Source organism: Tachyglossus aculeatus, chromosome 12 (assembly GCF_015852505.1).
Source record: "Tachyglossus aculeatus isolate mTacAcu1 chromosome 12, mTacAcu1.pri, whole genome shotgun sequence".
Lineage (NCBI taxonomy): Eukaryota > Metazoa > Chordata > Mammalia > Monotremata > Tachyglossidae > Tachyglossus > Tachyglossus aculeatus.
The window spans coordinates 23,398,505-23,419,785 of NC_052077.1; the positions used below are offsets into that span (position 1 = coordinate 23,398,505).

The following is a 21,281-nucleotide window of genomic DNA, read 5'->3' on the forward strand; positions in this document are numbered from 1 at the left end:
GATCTCAAATGTCAAAGTGCATTATCCAGCATTAGTTGGAAAAAAGAGATTAGAAAATTATTTTCTGAAAAATTGATTGGGTTTCCCTGGCATTTGCCCTAACAGAAAAGCAGAAGTCCTAAGTTTCTGGCGTTGTCAAGAGCTTTTTGCCTAAGCAGTTTTTTGAACTTTATATAGCATTTGGGGGCCTGAAAAATTTAAAAAAGGATAGTTGTGTTACAATATCGGGAGACTGGTAATTGCTAAATAGTATGGAGAACAACTACATACAGTGGAACTTAATAAAGGAGATGTAATTTTCGGTATCTCACAGTTAATCTATTACATGCTGAGTTTTGAATACACGTGACAGTGCTTTATGTAATTGATCTAGAAATTATCTTCCTGGGGCAAAGATTGTAATTAAATCGGTCTGATTTCTGAGGGGCACCTGAAGAGGGAGACATCTACCAAACAATGGTGGAATTAGGCTTCCTTCTTGTAGGAATTATTAATACGAGCCTCAGTCAGCCATTTATGCGGAAGAAAGAATATTGTAAGTAACAACTGTAAAGGGACTTTTTTCATAATCTCCTTCCGTTAAGTACTGAAGGAATATTCTTAAGCTAGAACTAATGAAATTTATGGTATTTCCATTCCAGTTGCTTTTTAATGTTATCACATTATTGTTTATTTTCATAAACAATAGTGTCTTGCCCCCTTAGAACTTCCTCCCGGTGTTTATGGGCACAAGTCTGATAGATAGCGGTGCGATATTATGGGCTAGTTCAAGTTTTTTAAAATGATTTTAATTTAGGTGGTTGAAAGTAAGGTTCATACGTCCCATGTTCCTAAATACACCTAATGTTGAGGTGCTAAATAGAAATGTCACCATATAGACAACTCAGCAACTGAGTCAATGGAGCCAAATTGCAAAGCTTATTTACGTAAATGCAGGTACATATGATGGAATGTAAACGTTGGTGTGCTTTATTAATTATAGATCGTACATTAGATATTTTTAAGTTATTGCTTAGGGTTTGTCTCCTGATAACACCTGAATGAAAATGTACAGAAATAGATATGTGTCTTATCAATCAATCAATCGTATTTATTGAGTGCTTACTGTGTGCAGAGCACTGTACTAAGCACTTGGGAAGTACAAGATGGCAGCATATAGAGACAGTCCCTACCCAACAGTGGGCTCACAGTCTAAAAGGGGGAGACAGAGAACAAAACCAAACATACTAACAAAATAAAATAAATACGTGTAATGTGTTTCACTTGATCTTAAAGCACGCTACTGATGTATTTTTAGATCAGTGTTACAGATAGCCTGAAAAAAAAGAACCCCTATAAAATCTTTTACTTATCCCTTAAAATGTTTCCCAGTCAAAATAGTAGCAATTAAGGTTTCCAGACCCCTATACTGTGCCTCTCTGAAGAACTGTGTGGACCCTTTTGGTCCAGAAACAGAAGTAAAGCTGTTGTAAGTTTGTTGTGGGCAGGGGGAGTGTCTACCAACTTTATTGTATTGGGAGAGCATTTAGAACCATGCTCTGCACACAGTAAATGCTCAGTAAATATAATTGATGATGGTGATGATGATGATGATAAAGTGATGTACCTCCATCCTGTCTGTCTATCCGCCAACCTCTCTCCCACATCCTACCTCTGGCCTGGATTGTACTCCCTCCTCATATCAGGCAGATAATTGCTCACCCCCACTTCAAAACCTTACTGAGGGCACATCTCCAAGAAGAGTTCCCTGACTACGCTCTCCTCTCCTTTTCTCCCACTCCCTTCTGCGCTGTTCTTACTTGCTCTTTTCATCCTCTTTCCCATCCCCATAGCACATGTGTGTATATGTATATATCTTTAATTTGTTTATTTACTTATTATCTGTCTATTTATTTATTTGCATTAATGTCTGTCTCCCCATCTAGACTGTGAGCTTGTTTTGGGCAGGAGTGTGTCTGCTGTCACATTGTACTCTTCCAAGGCTTAATACAGTGCTTTGTGCACAACAAGCACTCAATAAACTTGATTGAATGAATGAAGGTTTGCCGGCCCTTGGAGTTTCCACACCACTAGGAACCTTGTAATAAACAGAAGCAAGTGTTTTCAGAGCTCCAGGAAGCTACATGGCTTTGCAGCCAGTACCAGCACTCTCCCAGTCCAAGGTATCTCTCCAGAGGCAGAGAGACACCACAAGATCAATCCATCGATGATATTTATTGAGCACGTACTGTGTACAAAGTGTGAGAGAGAGAGTACCATATAACAGAGTTGGTAGATATGTTCCCTGTCCACACTGTAAGCCATCTCCTTTACCTGGAGCCCTGCCACCCATGGAGATGGCATGGAAGACAGTGCTGGGTGTGTGCTTGAGAGGAGCAGGAGTGTCTTGGTGCCAAGCTTGAGTTCTCAAGGTCCCTGGAGCTACCATATGGCCTGGTCCCAGATGATCCAGATATTTGTTTCTCTGGCCAGGCCAGCCAAAGAAATGAGGCCCTGCTTCAGTTGTATTTATATTAGGATCATTTGTTCAACAGCATCCGCTTGCATAAGTGTCCCAATGCTTTTTACATCCTCAGTGATCCGAGAAAGTGTCCTATTGCAACCTGGTAGCAGAACCATAATTGTTAGCTATCGTGCCACTTCTTCCAGAGGTTGGTTATTCCAAATACCGCCACCCAGAATGCACACTACAATTTAGGATAGCCTCTTTATTATCCCCCCTCTGATATGGCCCATCTTTAGGATAAAAATAATAATGACGATGGCATTTATAAAGCACTTACTATGTTCTAAGCGCTGGGGAGGTTACAGGGTGATCAGGTGTCCCACGGGAGGGCTCACAGTCTTAATCTCCATTTTACAGATGAGGTAACTGAGGCACAGAGAAGTTAAGTGACTTGCCCAAAGTCACACAGCTGACAGTTGCCAGAGATGGGATTTGAACCCATGACCTCTGACTCCAAAGCCCATGCTCTTTCCACTGAGCCACGCTGCTCTCAAGGATATGACCATATTTTTTTTTCCAGACTGAACTTCCATAAAAGTTGGTATTAAATTGTATTCATTCAGTGTCTTTAATGTGGCTTGTGGAAAGTGAGGTGTTGTGTTGGTCTCTTCTGAGCTATGAACCTAAGTTCATATCTTAAAACCTGAAGCTGAATTTGCGGGTGACCTATGAGTTTTAAATATCATGTGTACAAATTTCAGGTGGTAAACAGTACGTGAGGTTGAGTTTCTTTAGTTAAGTTTGAAAGTTAAGCACCTGTAATAAATAAAACGAGAGCTTCCCATGTATGATACATATGAATTAGGTTAAATGAAGAAAGTTTGAAGAGGCTGTGTACAGAAGAAGGAGATGGGGAGGCTGATTTGTCAGTGATGACACATAAAGGTACAAAAGTTTTTCATCTATTTTTTCTTTGGTGTAATACCAAAAAAATAGTGCACCCTTTTCTTGCTGGCAACTTCTTATTTGGGGTTTCCTCTCAAGCTGTTGAAAAGTGAAAGCAAAAGATGGATCACTCTTATCAGAACTACTCTCTCTGATTTGTGGGTTAACGTTGGCATCAAGTTAGAAAGCAGCTGGTGTTGAAGAGAAGAATTTTGTTTTCAGTCCATTCTCCAAGTGAAAAGAAAAAAAAATGAACTTGTAGAATAAGTAAGAGGATATTTTCACAAGAAAATGCCTTTTTGCATAGTAAAAATGGGCTCAATTTACAGCTGTTGAGAAATTTGTTAGCCTTGAAGGACTTTTTGACTCTAGTTGGCTATTTGAATAATTACCAGAGGCATCTCTTTCCCAAGATATTAATAGTTACACAAAGCAGGGGCTTGAATTACCTGACCTCTAGGTCCGGTAGATAGGCTCCTCTAGTGCTAACCTTCTCACTGTGCCTCGATCTCGCCTGTGTCACCACCAACCACTAGCCCACATCCTGCCTCTGGCCTGGAACGCCCTCCCTTCTCAAATCCGACAAACAATTATTCTCCCACCTCTTCACCCCCAACACCTTCAAAGCCTTATTGAAGGCACATCTCCTCCAAGAGGCCTTCCGAGACTAAGCACTCCCTTTCCTCTTCTCCCACTCTCTTCTACGTCACCCTAACTTGCTCCCTTTGTTCTTCCTCCCTCCCAGCCCCACAGCACTTATCAATCAATCAATCAATCGTATTTATTGAGCGCTTACTGTGTGCAGAGCACTGTACTAAGCACTTGGGAAGTACAAGTTGGCAACATATAGAGACAGTCCCTACCCAACAGTGGGCTCACAGTCTAAAAAATGTACTTATGTACATATCTGTAATTTATTTCTAGTGATATCTGTCTCTCCGCTCTAGACTATAAGCTCATTGTGGGCAGGGAATGTGTCTGTTTTTTGTTGTATTGTACTCTCCCAAGTGCTTAATCCAGTGCTCTGCACACAGTAAGTGCTCAATAAATATGATTGAATGAATGAATATGTATCCATAGCAAATGAAAACCAACTCCTCACCTTTAGCTCTAAGGCCCTCAATCAGCTCTCCCCTTCCTACCTAAGCTTGCTCACCCTCTACTACAACCCAGCCCACACACTTTGCTCCTGTAACACCAACCTACTTGCCGTACCTTGATACCATCTCTCTCATTGCTCACCCATGTTCCTGGAACTCCCTCCCTCCTCATATCTGACCACTACCCCCAGTCTTCAAAGCCCTATTAAAAGCATATCTCCATTAAGAAGCCTTCCCTGACCAACTCGAGGACTGCCTACTCTGCCTGCCTGTAAAACTGCTTAGAACAGCTACATCATCTTTGCTGGGGTTGACTAATGATCAGGCCTCCAGAAAATTATCCAGCCTCCACGATATTGGTGAATCGTTCTTGTAGCCACTACTAGAAGGTGAAATTATATGCCAATTTGGGATGTAGACACCTTCTCTGTGCCCTGGATGGCAATTTGACCTGGCCTTGGCCATGGGCATGGGGACTTTCCTTACCAGTGTCTCACTTTGGAGCCACTGCAGGACTTTTCTCCTCCAGCATCTGGGCTGGGGCAGGGTTTTGCTCAACTGAAAACATAGCCAGGCCCATGGAGTAGTGGGGCTGTCATTTGCTCCTGGCCATGGGCAGTCCAGTTCTTAAGAATCTAAGATCAAAATTTTATTTAAAGTTCTTAGGTCAAAATCAGAAGATGATTTGTGCTGCTTCACGTAAGACAAATAGAGAAGAATATTGGCAAGGTGTTTTGCAGGTGGTTAAGATTAAAACAAAGTCTACATTAGGGCTGTGGTTTGGGGGATTAAGAAGAAAAAATTCAAGACATCTTTCCACAATTCCTTTTTTTCCCCCTGCATGAGAGAATCAAGAGTGACTCAGTTATTTTCATAAACAGCTAGGAAACAATCATCTCCTAATGGTGTAATTCTATTATTACAGGCTTCTGTAATTATACCTAATGATGTGCTTCAGAATTAAGTGCCCAAAATATTTCAACGTTATTGTCTCAGAGAGAGCTTTATTCAGGAAATAAAATCTCGAAAGTACTGTTTCAAAACTTGGTTTACCAAAAGGAATTCCACCTGCATTCTCCTGAGCTAAATTAAAAAGAAAAACTTTTTTTATAAGAAAACTCAAATATATTAGGTAAATGTAATTAATTTTTCTAGTCGTTTAAGCAGTCTTTTTTTACAAAATCTGAACCTTTTTCATAGAAGGAATTTTTTTTCTGGTATTAACCTAGATTGTGTAATCATCTATGTTTCGGGCAAGGGATTTGTGTCTGTACACAAGATAACTGACATACAGATGAAGTGATGTACTGAACAAGAGTGTAGTTTTGGAGTTGTATCTTTGTTATCATTGTCTATTGCAGATTTGCCATGTGAGACTCCTTAATTTGTTTTTTAACATGTATAAAATAATGATAATACCTAGATTATTGTGAGCTATTGGCACAGTCATATTGACTACTTGCCTATGTTGGTAGGCATTTTTAAAGTCAACTGCTCTCATTATCAAACTCCCTAGAGCAAGTGAACACATCTAAAAGTTTCTTTTTCTTTTAAGCAGAATATAAAAGCTTATTTGTTTGTCCTAGAAGTCATATAAATATACAACTTCTGTTTTGTGAGGAAACACGAAAATGCCATTTCACATCTTAAGCACCCCCTGAAGTTAATATGCCTAAGGGAATCAAGGTATTCCTTTGAAATTCAGCATCTCTGCTGGAGTTTTTAAACTACTGTGCCTTTACAAATCCCAGACTTTATAAATCTGTCTGCCTCCTGTGACTTTCAAAGATTACCATATCCCTAAGTGTTTGATACTGTTGGTCACACCTACATTCTCTTTAAAATAGTTTCTTTTATTGTAATTGTGTTTAAGAGGAGAATTAGGTATATTGAGAGAAGTTTATTTTCCATGATGGTTTTTCCTGTCTTAATAGCACAAAATATAATCATTGTAACTGTCTTGGCTTATTCTTTTAATTAGTCTCATAATATTCCTTATGAAAGATCTCTTGATAAACTTTGTGATTTAGTGAATTTTTCCCCCTCTGTTCAGTATACTTCATCTACAGATTTACATTGTATCCCAAGAGGGACTCTGTGATAAAAGCATTAATGATGCATACTTAAGAAGTTAGCCAGCATACTGCTTTATCAGTACAGTATTGCATTATGTATAAATTGCTTTATAGTCTTTGTGGCCAGAGCAGTTGAAGTTTCCAAAATAATTACACCAAGTTCTTAAGCAAGTATTTACTTGGGTCAGTTGGATTCCCAAAAGGTATTTAGCTAGAGGAACACTAGCTAAAATGAGTAGCACTCAGCCAGAGAAAAGCATCCAAACAACAACAAAAAAAATCAAAGTGTTCAGAACATATCAAAAGGTGATGTAGCTATGATATTTGCCACACCTAGTCATAAAATTATGAATCATCCCTTCCATAGAGCTAGAGGCCATGCCTTAACATTCAATTTGAAGAGTTTGTTTAGAGCCCCAAGAGTTTTGCTATGAATTATGGAGATTTTATTTTTCCTACAGGTAATCAGGAAGTCAGATCTTCATCGTCAGTCAACATCAATAGTGTTTACTGAGTGATTACTGTGTGTAGAGCATTATAGGAAGTGCTTGTGTGACCTTGGGCAAGTAATTTAACTTGTCTTTGCCTCAGTTATCTCATCTGCAAAATGAGGATTAAGACTGTGAGCCCCATGTCGGACATGGACCGTGTCCAATCTGATTAGCTTGAATCTACCCCAGCACTTGGTACAGAGGAGAGATTTCAATGCAGCAGAGTTAATAATAATTGTGATATTTGTTAACTGCTTACTGTGTGCCAAGCACTGTACTAAGCACTGGAGGGGTTACAAGAAAATTGGATTGGACACAGTCTTTGTCCCACGTGGGGCTCATAGTCTCAGTCCCCATATTTTAGATGAGGGAACTGAGGCACAGAGAAGTGAAGTGACTTGCCCAAGGTTACACAGCAGAACAGTGGCAGAGGTGGGATTAGAGCAAGTGAACCAGACCATGGATCGTTTCCTGCCCACAGTAAGCTTACCTGTTATGGATCTTTAGTGATAGCTATTAAAGTCATGCCATGAGTTTACCATTTTTCCTTGTCACTCTTCCAGTAGATACATTTTTATGTATTCTGTTAATCTAATTGACAGTTCTCACCTTTATAGAAAAGGGCCTGAGTGATTTGGCTTCTAATTATCTTTAAAGCTGTTGGGCAAATTTCTACAGTCTTGGAATCACCACCTATTTAACTTTTATAGAATTGGCCTCCAGAATTCAAAACAAGATATGATTTTCATATGATCATGATTAACCATGATTAGCCACCCAAATAGCTAAGTGAGTAATGATGTATGGTAGATATGTAGAAAATAATCCTGGGTGCCTCTTAATAGCAAATAATAATAATGATGGTGATGATGATAGTAATAATAAATGCATAGTTTTAAACACTATTGGCCAAGAATTTTACTAAGTGCTGGAAGTGGTATAAGATAATTAGATTGGACACAGTCCATGTCCCACAGAGTCATTACAGTCTATGGAGGAGGAAGGACAGGTATTTAATCTCCATTTTACAGGTGAGGAAACTGAGGCATAGAGATGTTAGTGACTTGCCCAAGCTCAAACAGGCAAGTAGTGGATTCAGGGTTAGAATCCAGGTCCTCTGACTCTCAGGCTCATACACTTTACATAAGACCATACTGGTTCCAGAAAAGAAGGCTAAAAAATGACCTGGTGTATCGATAAAATATTTTGAATGTTTGACACATACATTTTCAATAATTTTGGCTCTTTATAGCCCTTAGGTGTGAAATTTGATTGCAGTCTTCTTATATGTAAGTACCTTCAGGAGTCCCTTTGTGTCTCTAGGACTGTCTTTTTACATTTGATATACTATATGTCAACCTGTCTCCTAGAGGGTAAATGATAAGTAATTATTGAAAGACCCTAAAGCCTAAAAAAGTTAAAAGCTATGATTTTGGGGTGATTTGTGTGATTGATTTAAAAAGACAGTTTTTCCAAGCTAGCTTTCTTGGTCTTCATAGTCAACGATAAAACTAAAAATGAAATATTCATTCATTCATTTAATCGTATTTATTGAGCACTTACTGTGTGCAGAGTACTGGACTAAGCGCTTGGGAAGTACAAGTCGGCAACATATAGAGACGGTCCCTACCCAACAGCGGGCTCACAGTCTAGAAGGGGGAGACAGACAACAAAACAAAACATACTAACAAAATAAAATAAATAGAATAGTAAAGGTGTAGAAGTAAAATAAATAGAGTAATAAATATGTACAAACATATATACAGGTACTGTGGGGAGGGGAAGGAGGTAAGGCGGGGGGGATGCGGAGGGGAAGGAGGGGGAGAGGAAGGAGGGGTCTCAGTCTGGGAAGGGCTCCTGGAGGAGGTGAGCTCTCGGTAGGGCTTTGAAGGGAGGAAGGGAGGAGGTGAGCTCTCGGTAGGGCTTTGAAGGGAGGAAGAGAGCTAGCTTGGCGGATGTGTGGAAGGAGGGCCTTCCAGGCCAGGGGGATGATGTGGGCCGGGGGTTGACAGCGGGACAGGCGAGAACGAGGCACAGTGAGGAGGTTAGCGGCAGAGGAGCGGAGGGTACGAGCTGGGCTGTAGAAGGAGAGAAGGGAGGTGAGGTAGGAGGGGGTGAGGTGATGGACAGCCTTGAAGCTGAGAGTGAGGAGTTTTTGCCTGATGCGTAGGTTGATTGGTAGCCACTGGAGATTTTTGAGGAGGGGAGTAACATGCCCAGAGCGTTTCTGCACAAAGATGATCCAGGTGGAAACGTGAAGTATAGTATAGATTGAAGTGGGGACAGATAGGAGGATGGGAGATCAGAGAGGAGGCTGATGCAATAATCCAGTCTGGATAGGATGAGAGATTGAACCAGCAGGGTAGCGGTTTGGATGGAGGGGAAAGGGCGGATCTTGGAGATGTTGTGGAGGTGAGACCGGCAAGTTTTGGTTACGGCTTGGATGTGAGGGGTGAACGAGAGAGCAGAGTCAAGGATGACACTAAGGTTGCGGGCTTGTGAGACGGGAAGGATGGTAGTGCCGTCTACAGTGATGGGAAAGTCAGGGAGAGTGCAGGGTTTGGGAGGGAAGATAAGGAGTTCAGTCTTGGACATACTGCGTTTTAGATGGCGGGCAGACATCCAGATGGAGATGTCTTGAAGGCAGGAGGAGACACGAGCCTGAAGGGAGGGAGAGAGAGCAGGGGCAGAGAAGATTGCTGTCTTTCAAAACCTGAATTTATTTTTTGGCAGGCCATTATTGAAGGCTAAAATTTGGAGGAAATGTTTGGTGTTGCTTGAGCTTTACCAGGGTCTCCCATGGCATTCCTTTCTCCTCACCTCAGCACTAGGAGAATCTTAAAGTCAAAGTACAGCTCACAATTTCAGCACTTCTTTGGTTTCTCCAGTGAGATTTATTAGGCTGTTGGCCAGAACCTATGAATATAGTTCCTTTTCACTTCTAAGTAAGAAACTCCTACCTCTGGCCATGTCCTCAACCAGACATTGGTAGCTGTACTTAGACTGTGAGCCCCAGGTGGGACAGGGACTTTATCCAATATGATCAACTTATGTCTACCCCAATGCTTAGAACAGTCTTTGACACATAGTAAGTGCTTAATAAATACCACTAAAAAACCCAGCCTTTTTGATTGTTTTTTTAATCATTGGTATCACGTACTAAGCACTTAAAATAGGCAAAGCCTTGTAGTCTTTACATGGAAATCAAGTCAGAAGTGATCCCTGGCCCATAAAGGACCAACAATTTTGTAAGAGAGGATAGGCAGAGAAGCAGTGTGTCTAAGTGGATGGAGCATAGGAGTCAGAAGGACCCGGGTTCTAATTTCAGCTCTACCACGTGTCTGCTGTGTGACCTTGAGCAAGTCACTTCACTTCTCTGGGCCACAATTACGTCATCTGGAAAGTGACTGTGAGCTCTATGTGGGACAGGGACTGTGTAGCACCCAATTACCTTGTTTCTACCCCAGGGCTTTCTTAATACAGTGCCTGGCACATAGTCAGCACTTAACAAATACCACAATTATTATTAAAAGACAATCATGCACACACAATGAAAAAAGTACGATTCCATAAAAATACCACAAATGAAAAATGTTTCTGTTAAAAAGTATTCAGAGGGGCCAGTTTTCGGTATCTCATTGCGCCAGGCAACAGTCCTTTAATCTTTTAGACTGTAGTCTTTAGTCTGTTAGTTATGTCTACTTACTCTGTTGTACTCTTCCAAGTGATAGGAAAGTGTTCTGTACAAAGGGCTCAGTAAATCGAATGGATTGATTGATGCTTGGTCAAAATTCCCAGAGCCATGCCAATATTCTAAAAATTGAGTAGACAAGTTGAGCTTTCAGAGTGTTGGGTGGGAAGAAGAAGGCTAGTACAGGCGTGGGTAACCCCTTGTGGCCCCCCCAGAGCCTGATGGCACAGGGGATGTAGGCTGATTGACTCCATCATCATCAGTCGTATTTATTGAGCGCTTACTATGTGCAGAGCACTGTACTAAGCGCTTGGGAAGTACAAATTGGCAACATATAGAGACAGTCCCTACCCAACAGTGGGCTCACAGTCTAAAAGACTCCATGCTTCTATCCACTCCTCCAGGGTGTGGGGATGAAAGGGTGCTCTTCCAGGAACCTGTGACCGTCTAAGCTCTTGGAGCTCACGAAATGTTTGGATTGCCAAGTCACTTCTAAGGAGACAGCCAGCTTCTCTAGGTCCTGCCAGTTATCCAAACTCATAAAAATCAGTCAGTAGAACTTTCTTCTAATAAAATGGAAAGGAAAGCTATACCTTTTTAAATGTGAATTCTTTGAGTTCGGAGATTTTGGCCTTTAAATTTTCTAATGTGGCCACAACAGCGGCAGAAGAGCTTCTAGAAGTCAAAAACAAGAGAATCAGTAAAAATTTCACTGATTTTTTTTATTTTATCTTAATGGCTAGTGGTACCTGACTTGCAAATTTTCTAATAATAGGTGGATTTGCTACAGTACTTTTGTCATAATTAAGCATGATTGGACTGATAAAAAGGGTGGTTTTGGTGGGGATCCTGTGCTTGTGCATTTTGTTTAACTCAACCCAGAAGCTTTTGCCAAAAGCGCTTTTGGGCCCATGCTCCTCTATTCATCCCGCTGGTAACCTTCCTTAACACTGACTACCAGGAGACTCTTAGGGGGTAAGCAGGGCTAGGGCTACAGGTATCCAGAAACCCTGATCTTGTTTGCATAGTGCACTCCCCATGTCAGGAGGAAGGCATGTTAAATTTTAGACTAGCCCTGTGCAGATTTGGGGAAATGAATTTTCCTCTAAAAAATGATCCCCACCAAAATTTGTTTGCCTGATAGCCAACTTTTCCAATCAGTCAGTCATTCATGTTTATTGATTACTGTGTGCAGAGCACTGTACTAAGCACTTGGGAGAGTACAATATAATGGAGTTGGTGAAACCCATTCCCTGCCCACAAGGAGTTTATAGTCTTCTTACAGTTTACTGTCCATTCTTATACAAAAGCCCATAGTCTAGTGGAAAGACCCCAGGTCTTAAGAATCAAAAGACCCAGGCTCAAGACCTAGCCCTGCCACTGGTCGGCTGTATGACAATGAGCAAGTCAATTAATATATCTGTGCCTCGGTTTCTTTTTCGGTAAAATTGGGTTGATAATACCTGCTCTCATTACTTAGATTCTGAACCCCATGTGAGACAGGGATTGTGTCTGGTCTGATGTCTTAGTACAGTGCTCTGCACACAGTAAACGCTCAATAAATACGATTGAATGAATTAATGAATGAATGTCTAATTCGGTTATCTTCTCTCTAGCCCAGCACATAGCACAGTGCTCTGGCCTGTAGTCAGGTCTGCACCATGTAGAAAAACCTAGTTATCCTGGATTTAATTTGATAGCAGATCATATTAATGCCTTCCTGCACAAAATGACAAAAGTTGTAGATAACTACTTAGGATGAAGTATAGATTATCATTTAAAATCTATGCTCAAATTCAATTTTTAAAAAAACAGAACTAGGCTTGGTATACATTAATTATTTCTTGTCATCTACAGTACTCTATTGTGTTCAATCATGCTGTATAATAAAAATAATAGACACACTTCCAAAATGAGCAGACATCATCTCAGGTGATGATGCCAAAAATCAAAATTATTTCTCTTGATAGAAATAAAAGCTCTCTCTGAAATAGTCATAATAAAGGAAAAAAGGGTGGGGTGGGGGTGGCAGATAGGGAGTGTTAAAAGCCCCTGAGTTTATTTCTACAGCCGTTTGGGTACATTCCATTTTTTTCTTCTCCAAAGAAAACCATTAGTTCTGAGAGAGCAGTCTCCATGACAATTCATCACTCTAGCAGAACGAAAACACATCTCCTTTAGGACCTGTATTTTCAACTTCGCTTTGAAAGTCTAAAATGTTGCCAGACAGACTTTATCCTTTAAATTCAACAGTCTAATCGTGTAGTATCACAAACGGACAGTAGTGAAGGATAATATACTCTGGAAAAAATACACTACATTAGATCAAATGATTCTTTGAAATTAAAAGTGATCAAAAATAATTTGTTCAGCTATTCTGTGAACCACCTTGTTTGTAATAGATTATTTTCTAAATTTCACCTGCAGGTTTTGTTGCAATTTGTATTTTTGAAATTTTTTGGAATTCAATTTGCCATCCATTGTAATTTATCATTAATGTGACAGTAATAGTGGATAAATTTCTATGGAATCAATCTCCATTTAAAATCTCCACATCCTGGTCATTGAAAAGCAAAAACCCTAAACTTTTAACTTTATGAAACAATGCATCTTTAGTAACTTTAGTATACCTCTCATTTCTTTATGACTACAGTTTTTCAGTTTATAATTGGTAAATACAAACAAAACAGACATTAAATGGCATACGGCAAGTAAAATGGACAAATTGGCAAAGTATAAGGGGCAATATTATGTCATTTAGATCAACCTCACCTAATCCATAATGCCTTCATCTTAAATGCCAATATTGAAAGGTAAAAAGAAATGTATTTCGGAAGAGTTTAAATTAAACTTTGGCACCTCCAGGCTTGATGTTAAAACATACCTTACTTTTAGCCTGCCACTGGTAAAGAGCCATGAGAACATGCTGTTTCATAAACTGTATGGTGGCATATGTCAAATTTCTAGCACCTGTAATCCAAGCCACATCTTCATGTCTGGCAAAAGTAGTGCAATTAGCAGTTTTTGCTGAACTTTGGTTGTATTTCACTTTGTAAACCGTCCTGCAAAATTACTGAACTCCACTGACTTCATGACAGTTCACAGCTTGTGAAAACAAATAGTACTGTTACTTGACAAATGAAAAAACAGAAGACTTGGACTAATTTTTTCTTCAACAAGGAGATCTCTTGTGCACTGTCATTTGTATACTTTTCCTTTCAGTCAATCCTATTCAATTGCTCCGTGCAGAGCACTGTACTAAGTGCTTCCCTGCCCACAGCGAGCTATGGAAACCTCCATTCCATTTGGATCCGATGTCTTTGGTATATGTCATTTCACGAAAGCAACCAGAACTCCCATCCTGTGCCGCTTGAAACAGTCATTTTAAGTTCCTGTTGGGAACCTCATTTTCTTTTAAGCATTGAATTAGTTATTTAGAGAACTTCAGCATTATGCTTTCTGCACTATGATTTGTGAGTTAAATATATAGGTGGCTTGTTTATACAAAAGAAAACTTTGTATCAGAGCAGGGAAAACATTCTCTGTAAGCAGAGTGTACATAAGCTCCGTCTAAAAATATATATAGGTCTGTCACTAGGGAAGGTGTGGCCTAGTGGAAAGAGCACAGATTTGGGAGTCAGAGGACTTGGGTTCTAATCCCAGCTCTACCATTTTCCTGCTGCATGACCTTGGGCAAGTCACTTAGCTTCTCTGTGCTTCAGTTTCCTCAACTGTAAGATTCAACACCAGTTCTCCCTCCAACTTAGGTTGTGAGCCCCATGTGGGAGAGGGACTGTGTCTGAGATTTGAATCTATCTCAGGACTTAGAATAGTGCATGACACATAGTAAGCGCTTAACAAATGCCATTTGAGAGAAAAAAATTATGAAGCGATACCTGCAATCACTCCATTGCTTGGTGTATTTTGTCCTAATACAAGATTTTATTTTGTTAATATGTTTTGTTTTGTTCTCTGTCTCCCCTTCTAGACTGTGAGCCCACTGTTGGGTAGGGACCGTCTCTATATGTTGCCAACTTGTACTTCCCAAGCGCTTAGTACAGTGCTCTGCACACAGTAAGCGCTCAATAAATACGAATGAATGAATGAAATTCTTTTTTTTTTAGCAGGAACCATCTTTATTTTTGCAGCTTTCAGCCATGTGTTATGCCTCATGCCTTTGGTTTGTTCTCTTACTGCAAGAAATCCAGCTTTACTGCAGTAATAACAATAGTAATTAATTTTGGTATTTAAGGGCTTACTTTTATGTCAGGCACTGTACTAAGTTCTGGGATAGATACAGGCAAATTGGGTTGGAAACAGTTCCTGTCCCATATGGGGCTCACAGTCTTAATCCCACTTTACAGATAGGGGAATTGAGGGACAGAGAAATTAAGTGACACAGCGGGTAAGTGGCGGGATTAGAACTTGGTTCTCTGAGTCCCAATCTGGGCTCTATCCACTAGGCCATGCTGCTTCTAAATTATAATAAGAAGAAGACAGCAGTGAACCTTTCAGGGACTAATATATGAGGCCTTGGTTTGATTCAGGTCCAGTGTACAAGTTAGGAATTGTAGAGATATTCCCAGCGATATGCAGATGGTTCAGAATGATAGCAAGGTGGTTGCCCAGGCCTTTAATATAAGCCGACTTTAAGAACCAGGTAGGGTGTGGCCATGGTTTGGGACTGACCCAAATCACTTTTGTATATTAAGGTAGTTAGGGGATGGTTACTGTCTCTGATTGCTTCACCTGTGTTATTAAACGACAAGATGACAAATCTGAAAATGCAGCCCTCCATGAAGCACAAATTCCCAGAATTTCAACAATGAGATTTTTATCATACACTTTGTAGTACCACTTGCCTAATTCTTTCATCAAAACTGTAAAAAAAAAATTATGAGGTTGTTAAATTGAGGGTTTCCTTTTTTACACTTTTTAGGGTACGTTATTTTGAATAACCTGTACTCCGTTTTAATGCCTAGGATTGTCCATTTTAGCTATATATTTGAAATAGCCCACAATTTCATTTAAAATATTAACTTGTTTCTTTCCTCTAGACTGTAAACTCATTATGGGGAGAGATTGTGTCAGTTAATCATTTATTGAGCACTTTTTGTGTGCAGAGCAACTGTACCAAGTCCTTGGAGAGTACAGTATACAGACAGGTGTCTGCTAATTCTGTTGTATTGTACTCCCAAGTGCTTAGTGTGGTGCTCTGTACATATTAAGCACTCAAGAAATGCCATTGATTGATTTGCAAAATTCATAGCTCAATTTAAATGTATGTATTACAATAAAACTTGATTAATTTGTTCTGTGTAGCCAGTCTTAATTAGTGAAAAAATAGAAATACTTTTTGAAAGTGCCAGTTACAATTTTGAGATTGCAGATCTAGGTCTATATGTGAATTTTGTGTAAATCTAGGTGTGGGTGCGTCAACGCTAAATTTGTGCTTGTGTTTCTGATAACTGTACCAGTTCTCTGCCTCTTTAAATCGGCTTAGGGTGGTTAAGGTTCCCTCTCTCCTCAGCTGCTTCCCTGTTGCCCTTATATCTCCTTCAACTTTCATTTAAACTGAGCTTTTGTTAAACAATGTAGAACATGCACTTCTTCCTTTCGATCAAAACGTTTCATCTGGCAGTAGTATGGAGAGGAAAGGTAGAAAGCAGAAAGTATTTTAATTATCATGAAAGTTAGATTGAAGGCCTTTTCACACTTAGGCTCTGTTTCTAAATTGACACTTGTTTATTTAGCAATGGTAGCACAGACATTTAATGGATTTGGGGTGATGGGGTTCTTCCTTTTATTTATTTATTCAGAGGGCACCAGAAATGAGGTCTCTGAAGCACTGCCAGCCTGGAACTAAACCAGAAGTGGCCTCACAGGAAACCTCAAGTCAGTCAGTCAGTCAGTTGTATTTATTGCGTGCTTACTACATTAAGCACTTGGGGGAAAACAATATAACAGTAAACAGACACACACATTCCCTTCCCACAATGAGCTTACAGTCTACAGGGGAGACAGATATTAATATAAATAAATAAATTGCAGGTATTTACATAACTGCTGTGGGGCTGGAGTTGGGGGGATGAATAAAGGGAACAATTCAGGGCCACAGAGAGAGCCGGAGAAGAGGAAAGGAGGACTCAGTCAGGGAAGGCTTCTTGGAAAAGCTGTGCCTTCAATAAGGCATTGAGAAGTGGGGGAGAGTAATTGCTGAGTGTGAGGAAGAAGGGCATTCCAGGCCAGAAGGAGGACATGGGCGAGAGGTCAGTGGTGACCTAGATGAGATCAAGGGACTGTGATAAGTTAGAATTAGAGGAGTGAAATGTGAGGGCTGGGTTGTAGTAGGAGAGCAGCGAGGTGAGGTAGGAGGGGGCAAGGTGATCGACTGCTTTAAAGCCAGTGATGAGGAGTTTTGGTTTGATGCAGAGGTGGTTAAGCAACCCCTGGAGTTTCTTTATATGGGGGAAGCATGGCCTGAATGTTTTTTTAAGAAAGTGATCTGGCCAGAAGAGTGAAGTATGGATTGGAGTGGGGAGAGATAGGAGGTAGGGAGGTCAGAAAGGAGGTTGATACAGTAATTAAGGTGGGATAGGATAAACCTGCCTTCTCCTGCTGCCCACTTTGGGCAGCTGCTGCTTGTGAAAGGAGCATTGGCAGGGGAGAGAGAGTTGTGCAGTGCCCTGAATGGATGTTCTGCTATTCTGTAGCTCCAGTTTGAGAGCATTATGAGAGCTCTGGCTACCAAAACACCAACATGGACACCCCACCCTCATGGAAAGCAGAGTTGGCCCTGTGCTATACTTAGCTTGGGGCACAGTGTATATGGAGTTTTCTGAGTTTCAATACTATAGGGCAGGGTTAAAACTGATATTATGATTACAGTGTTTGTTTTTGACCTTGGTCATTTCAGTGGTTATTTTTTTTCCCCTTTGCTTGGAGATGCTTGCTCTCCAGAAGAGGTATATCTGATTTGATAATGTCACCTTGGCCCCAGTGATGTGTGTGTTTGTTGTGGGATCACAATCAACAACTAGGTAACTAGCTAATTCAATTTTGTGCTTCAGAAAAGCAGAAAGTTTCTAGAGCACAAGGTGGAATTACTGAATTCTCAAAAATGTTAGTTTTAACTTTCACAAGGAAGAATGAATCTCTCAGCCTCTTTTGGCCAACAAATTTTGCTTTGTCACCCTTTAAAAGTCAGTTAAAATCATCTTACTTGAAAGGCTAACTTTTTTCAATGGTCAATTGTTTTTCCAAAGATTTACTGTTCCTTTGGAGTTTGTTTTACTGAAGCACCCATAGGTAACTTTACTGAAGCTCATTTCGGTAAACTTCACCAGCAACAGAGTCATCTGTGAATACAAGGACAACTCTATGTATTGAGTTAAAGCAAGGAAACTTAAGATCTTCAGTTTACTCAGGTGCTTGCTTCTCAAGTTTGTGCCAGTATGTTTAAGGAAAAAACAACCCTAAAGGGTGGGGAGTTTTAATGCATTTGGAAATGATTTAGTTATGGGGAAAAGGCCAGGTGGGATTCATAGGCTTGTAGAAGGAAGAGGTTATAGAAGGGGTGTGGTAACTTTCTCCAATTATCTAGCTCTCTTATTTGGTTGAAGGCTAGCAGCTAATGAATTTACCACACTTGGGGAGATAGTTTTGCACTGATGCCTTCTAAGTGGAGTGAAGTGAAGTCAAGGCAGGATAGGATAAGTGTGGATCAGTATAGTAGCAGTTTGGATTGAGAGGAAAGAGCAGATTTTAGCAAATTTACAGTCATTTTAGGGTCATAATGTTATGAGGGATGGAGAAGGGATTAAGATAAAAGTGATAGTGAGGGTAAAGGCAATTCCTTTTCAATTTCTTATCTGCTTACTGAGCAGTGGTACCTAGACTATTTAAATTCTGTTCATCTACATGAAAATAATTATCGGAAACAAGATTTTAACTAGTGCCAAGGACTGAGGATCTCTGATTTGATAGTTTCCAAAAGTGGTTGATTTGAGAGCGTGAAGAGTAGTTCCTTTGTTTTGTTTATCATTATCATCATCAATGGTATTTACTGAGCACTTACTGCATGCAGAGTACTGTACTGAGTACTTGGGAGAGTATAATGCCTCAGAGTTTGCTGTCCAGAAGGAGTTTACAGTTCTAGGGCATTAGACTGGGTGAAGTAGTAATTCAGTTAGGTAAGGTAGAAGGAGGTGAGCAGATTGAATGCTTTGAAGCTGTTAAGGAGTTTCTTTATGATGTGGACATGGATGGGCAACTACCGAAGGTTCTTGAAGAGTGAGGAAACATGGACTGAACTTTTCTTAGAAAAATGATCTGGCAGCAGAATGAAGTATGGAGTGGGGAGAGGGAGGAGGCAGGGAGGTCAGTGAGGAGGCTGATGTAGAAGTCAAGGCAGGATAGGATAAGTGTGGATCAGTATAGTAGTAGTTCGGATTGAGAGGAAAGAGCAGATTTTAGCAAGTTTAGTCATTTTAGGGTCATAATGTTATGAGGGTTGGAGAAGGGATTAAGATAAAAGTGATAGTGAGGGTAAAGGCAAATATTAAGCTTTTCCCATTTTAAACTGAGGTTATAACCTTCTAGTAGTAGAACCTCTCAAGTTATATAAGAAAAAGCATTAAACGAAGACTGAAGGAAGTGACGGTGACTGAAACGTGGAGGGAAATGGGAGCTGTTCCTTTGACTCAGAGAATCCATGCAATTCTGCTCAAATTTGAGTTGTCTCCAAAATCTTCAATGATTAAATCACATTTTTCCTTGTCCCATGCTACACCTAATTCAGATACAATGAAAAAATGGACTTTAGCAAAGTGTCTTGATCGTTTCTTTCCCCCATTTAGCTTTCTGAGGGGAACCAAAAGAAAGAAAATCTTCAGCAAAGCATTGAGAAAGCCAAGATTGGCCGTGAGGACACGGTAAGTTTATTTTTGTTTTCCATAGTGGTTATGGTTCTGAGGAGAAATATGATGATTTGCCAGACCCTGATAGATAACCTCTATTAAAATATTTTCCAGTATTGACTGACTTCTGTGAAAAAGTAATGTCGTGGATCCAAGAAATTAATGTTTACCATAGCAGAATTCTGGAAAAATTCTAAGGTTGGGCTTTGGGTCAGGGTTTTTTGGGGTTTTTTAATGTCATTATCTTTTAATTCATATTTCAGTTCTGGCACTGACTTTAAATGAAAGCAATCAACACCCTTTATGGGTTTATATAAATGTAAAGTGATTTTAAGAGAATAGTCCCAGATGTTTTGAATCTAAATTTTAATGTTCTTTGAAGTGGAATAAAAAGGGAAGAAAAATGTACTTTTCATTCCAGGTCCACTGCTGTTCTCCCTTTCTATAATGATTACTTTTGGAAAACACTACCAACTAGGGTGAACTAAGAAACACTTTCTATTTATCCTATATCGACAAGTCTCCTGCAGAAAGGAAGGGCCGAAGATCTGGCAAGGGTAAACAGGAGGAATTGTTAGTAGCAAGAGCACTGAAATCAGTGTGGAGGCTGGGCACTACACCTTTTAAAGGTCTAATGAAAGAAGGCTGCTGCCTATGAATGAATTTTGTTTTTATTCTATTAAAGGCAGTAAGTACTTCTGAGTAGGTCCTTACCTCTCAGTCAATCATATTTACTGAGTGCTTACTGTGTACAGAACACTGTACTAAGCATTTGGGAGAGACACATTCCCTGCCTACCTCTTTCTAACACTCCAAGCACTTTCTAACACAACAACCACCTATTCCTATTCAAATCTGATCCAAAAGTACACATGGATTAGCAATCCATCTGATGTTCAGGTGCTAGCCATTCTGTTGTGGATTTCCTCCTTCAGGAGGAAACAACAGAATCCACAATCCGCCTTTTCCTCTCCATCCAAACCGCTACCTTGTTGGTATAATCTCTCATCCTATCCCGACTGGATTACTGCACCAGCCTCCTTTCTGATCTCCCATCCTCCTGTCTCTCCCTCTCCCCACTTCAGTCTATACTTCAGTCTGCTGCCCTGATTATCTTTCTATAGAAACGCTCTGGGCATGTCACCCCCCTTGTCAAAAGTCTCCAGTGATTGCCTATCAACCTTCGCATGAAGCAAAACCTCCTCACTATTGGCTTCAAAGCTCTCCATCACCTTGCCCTCTCCTACCTCACCTCCGTCTCTCCTTCTACAGCCCAGCCCACACACTCCGCTCATCTGCCACTAACGTCCTCACTGGACCTCGTTCTCGCCTGTCCCGCCGTCGACCCCTGGCCCACATCCTCCCTGTGGCCTGGAATGTCCTCCCTCCTCACATCTGCCAAACTAGCTCTCTTCCCCGCTTTAAAGCCCTACTGAGAGCTCACCTCCTCCAGGAGGCCTTCCCAGGCTGATCCCCCATTTTCCTCTGCTCCTCCTCCCCTCCCCATCGCCCCTACTCCCTCCCTCTGCTGTACCCCCTTCCCCGCCCCGCAGCACTTTTGTATATTTGTACATATTATTCTATTTTATTAGTGATGTGTATATATCTATAATTC

At 40.4% G+C, this 21,281-nt stretch overlaps 1 protein-coding gene across 4 annotated transcripts in view; it reads left to right on the forward strand.

Moving 5' to 3' along the window:
• Positions 1 to 21,281, forward strand: part of MND1 (meiotic nuclear divisions 1) — a 55,546-nt gene that overhangs the window by 20,430 nt on the left and 13,835 nt on the right. For all 4 annotated transcript variants that reach the window (XM_038755177.1, XM_038755178.1, XM_038755180.1 and 1 more), the window contains exon 5: positions 19,607 to 19,681. In XM_038755177.1, the coding sequence (XP_038611105.1) occupies positions 19,607 to 19,681 (75 nt within the window). The remainder of the gene's footprint in view (positions 1 to 19,606; positions 19,682 to 21,281) is intronic.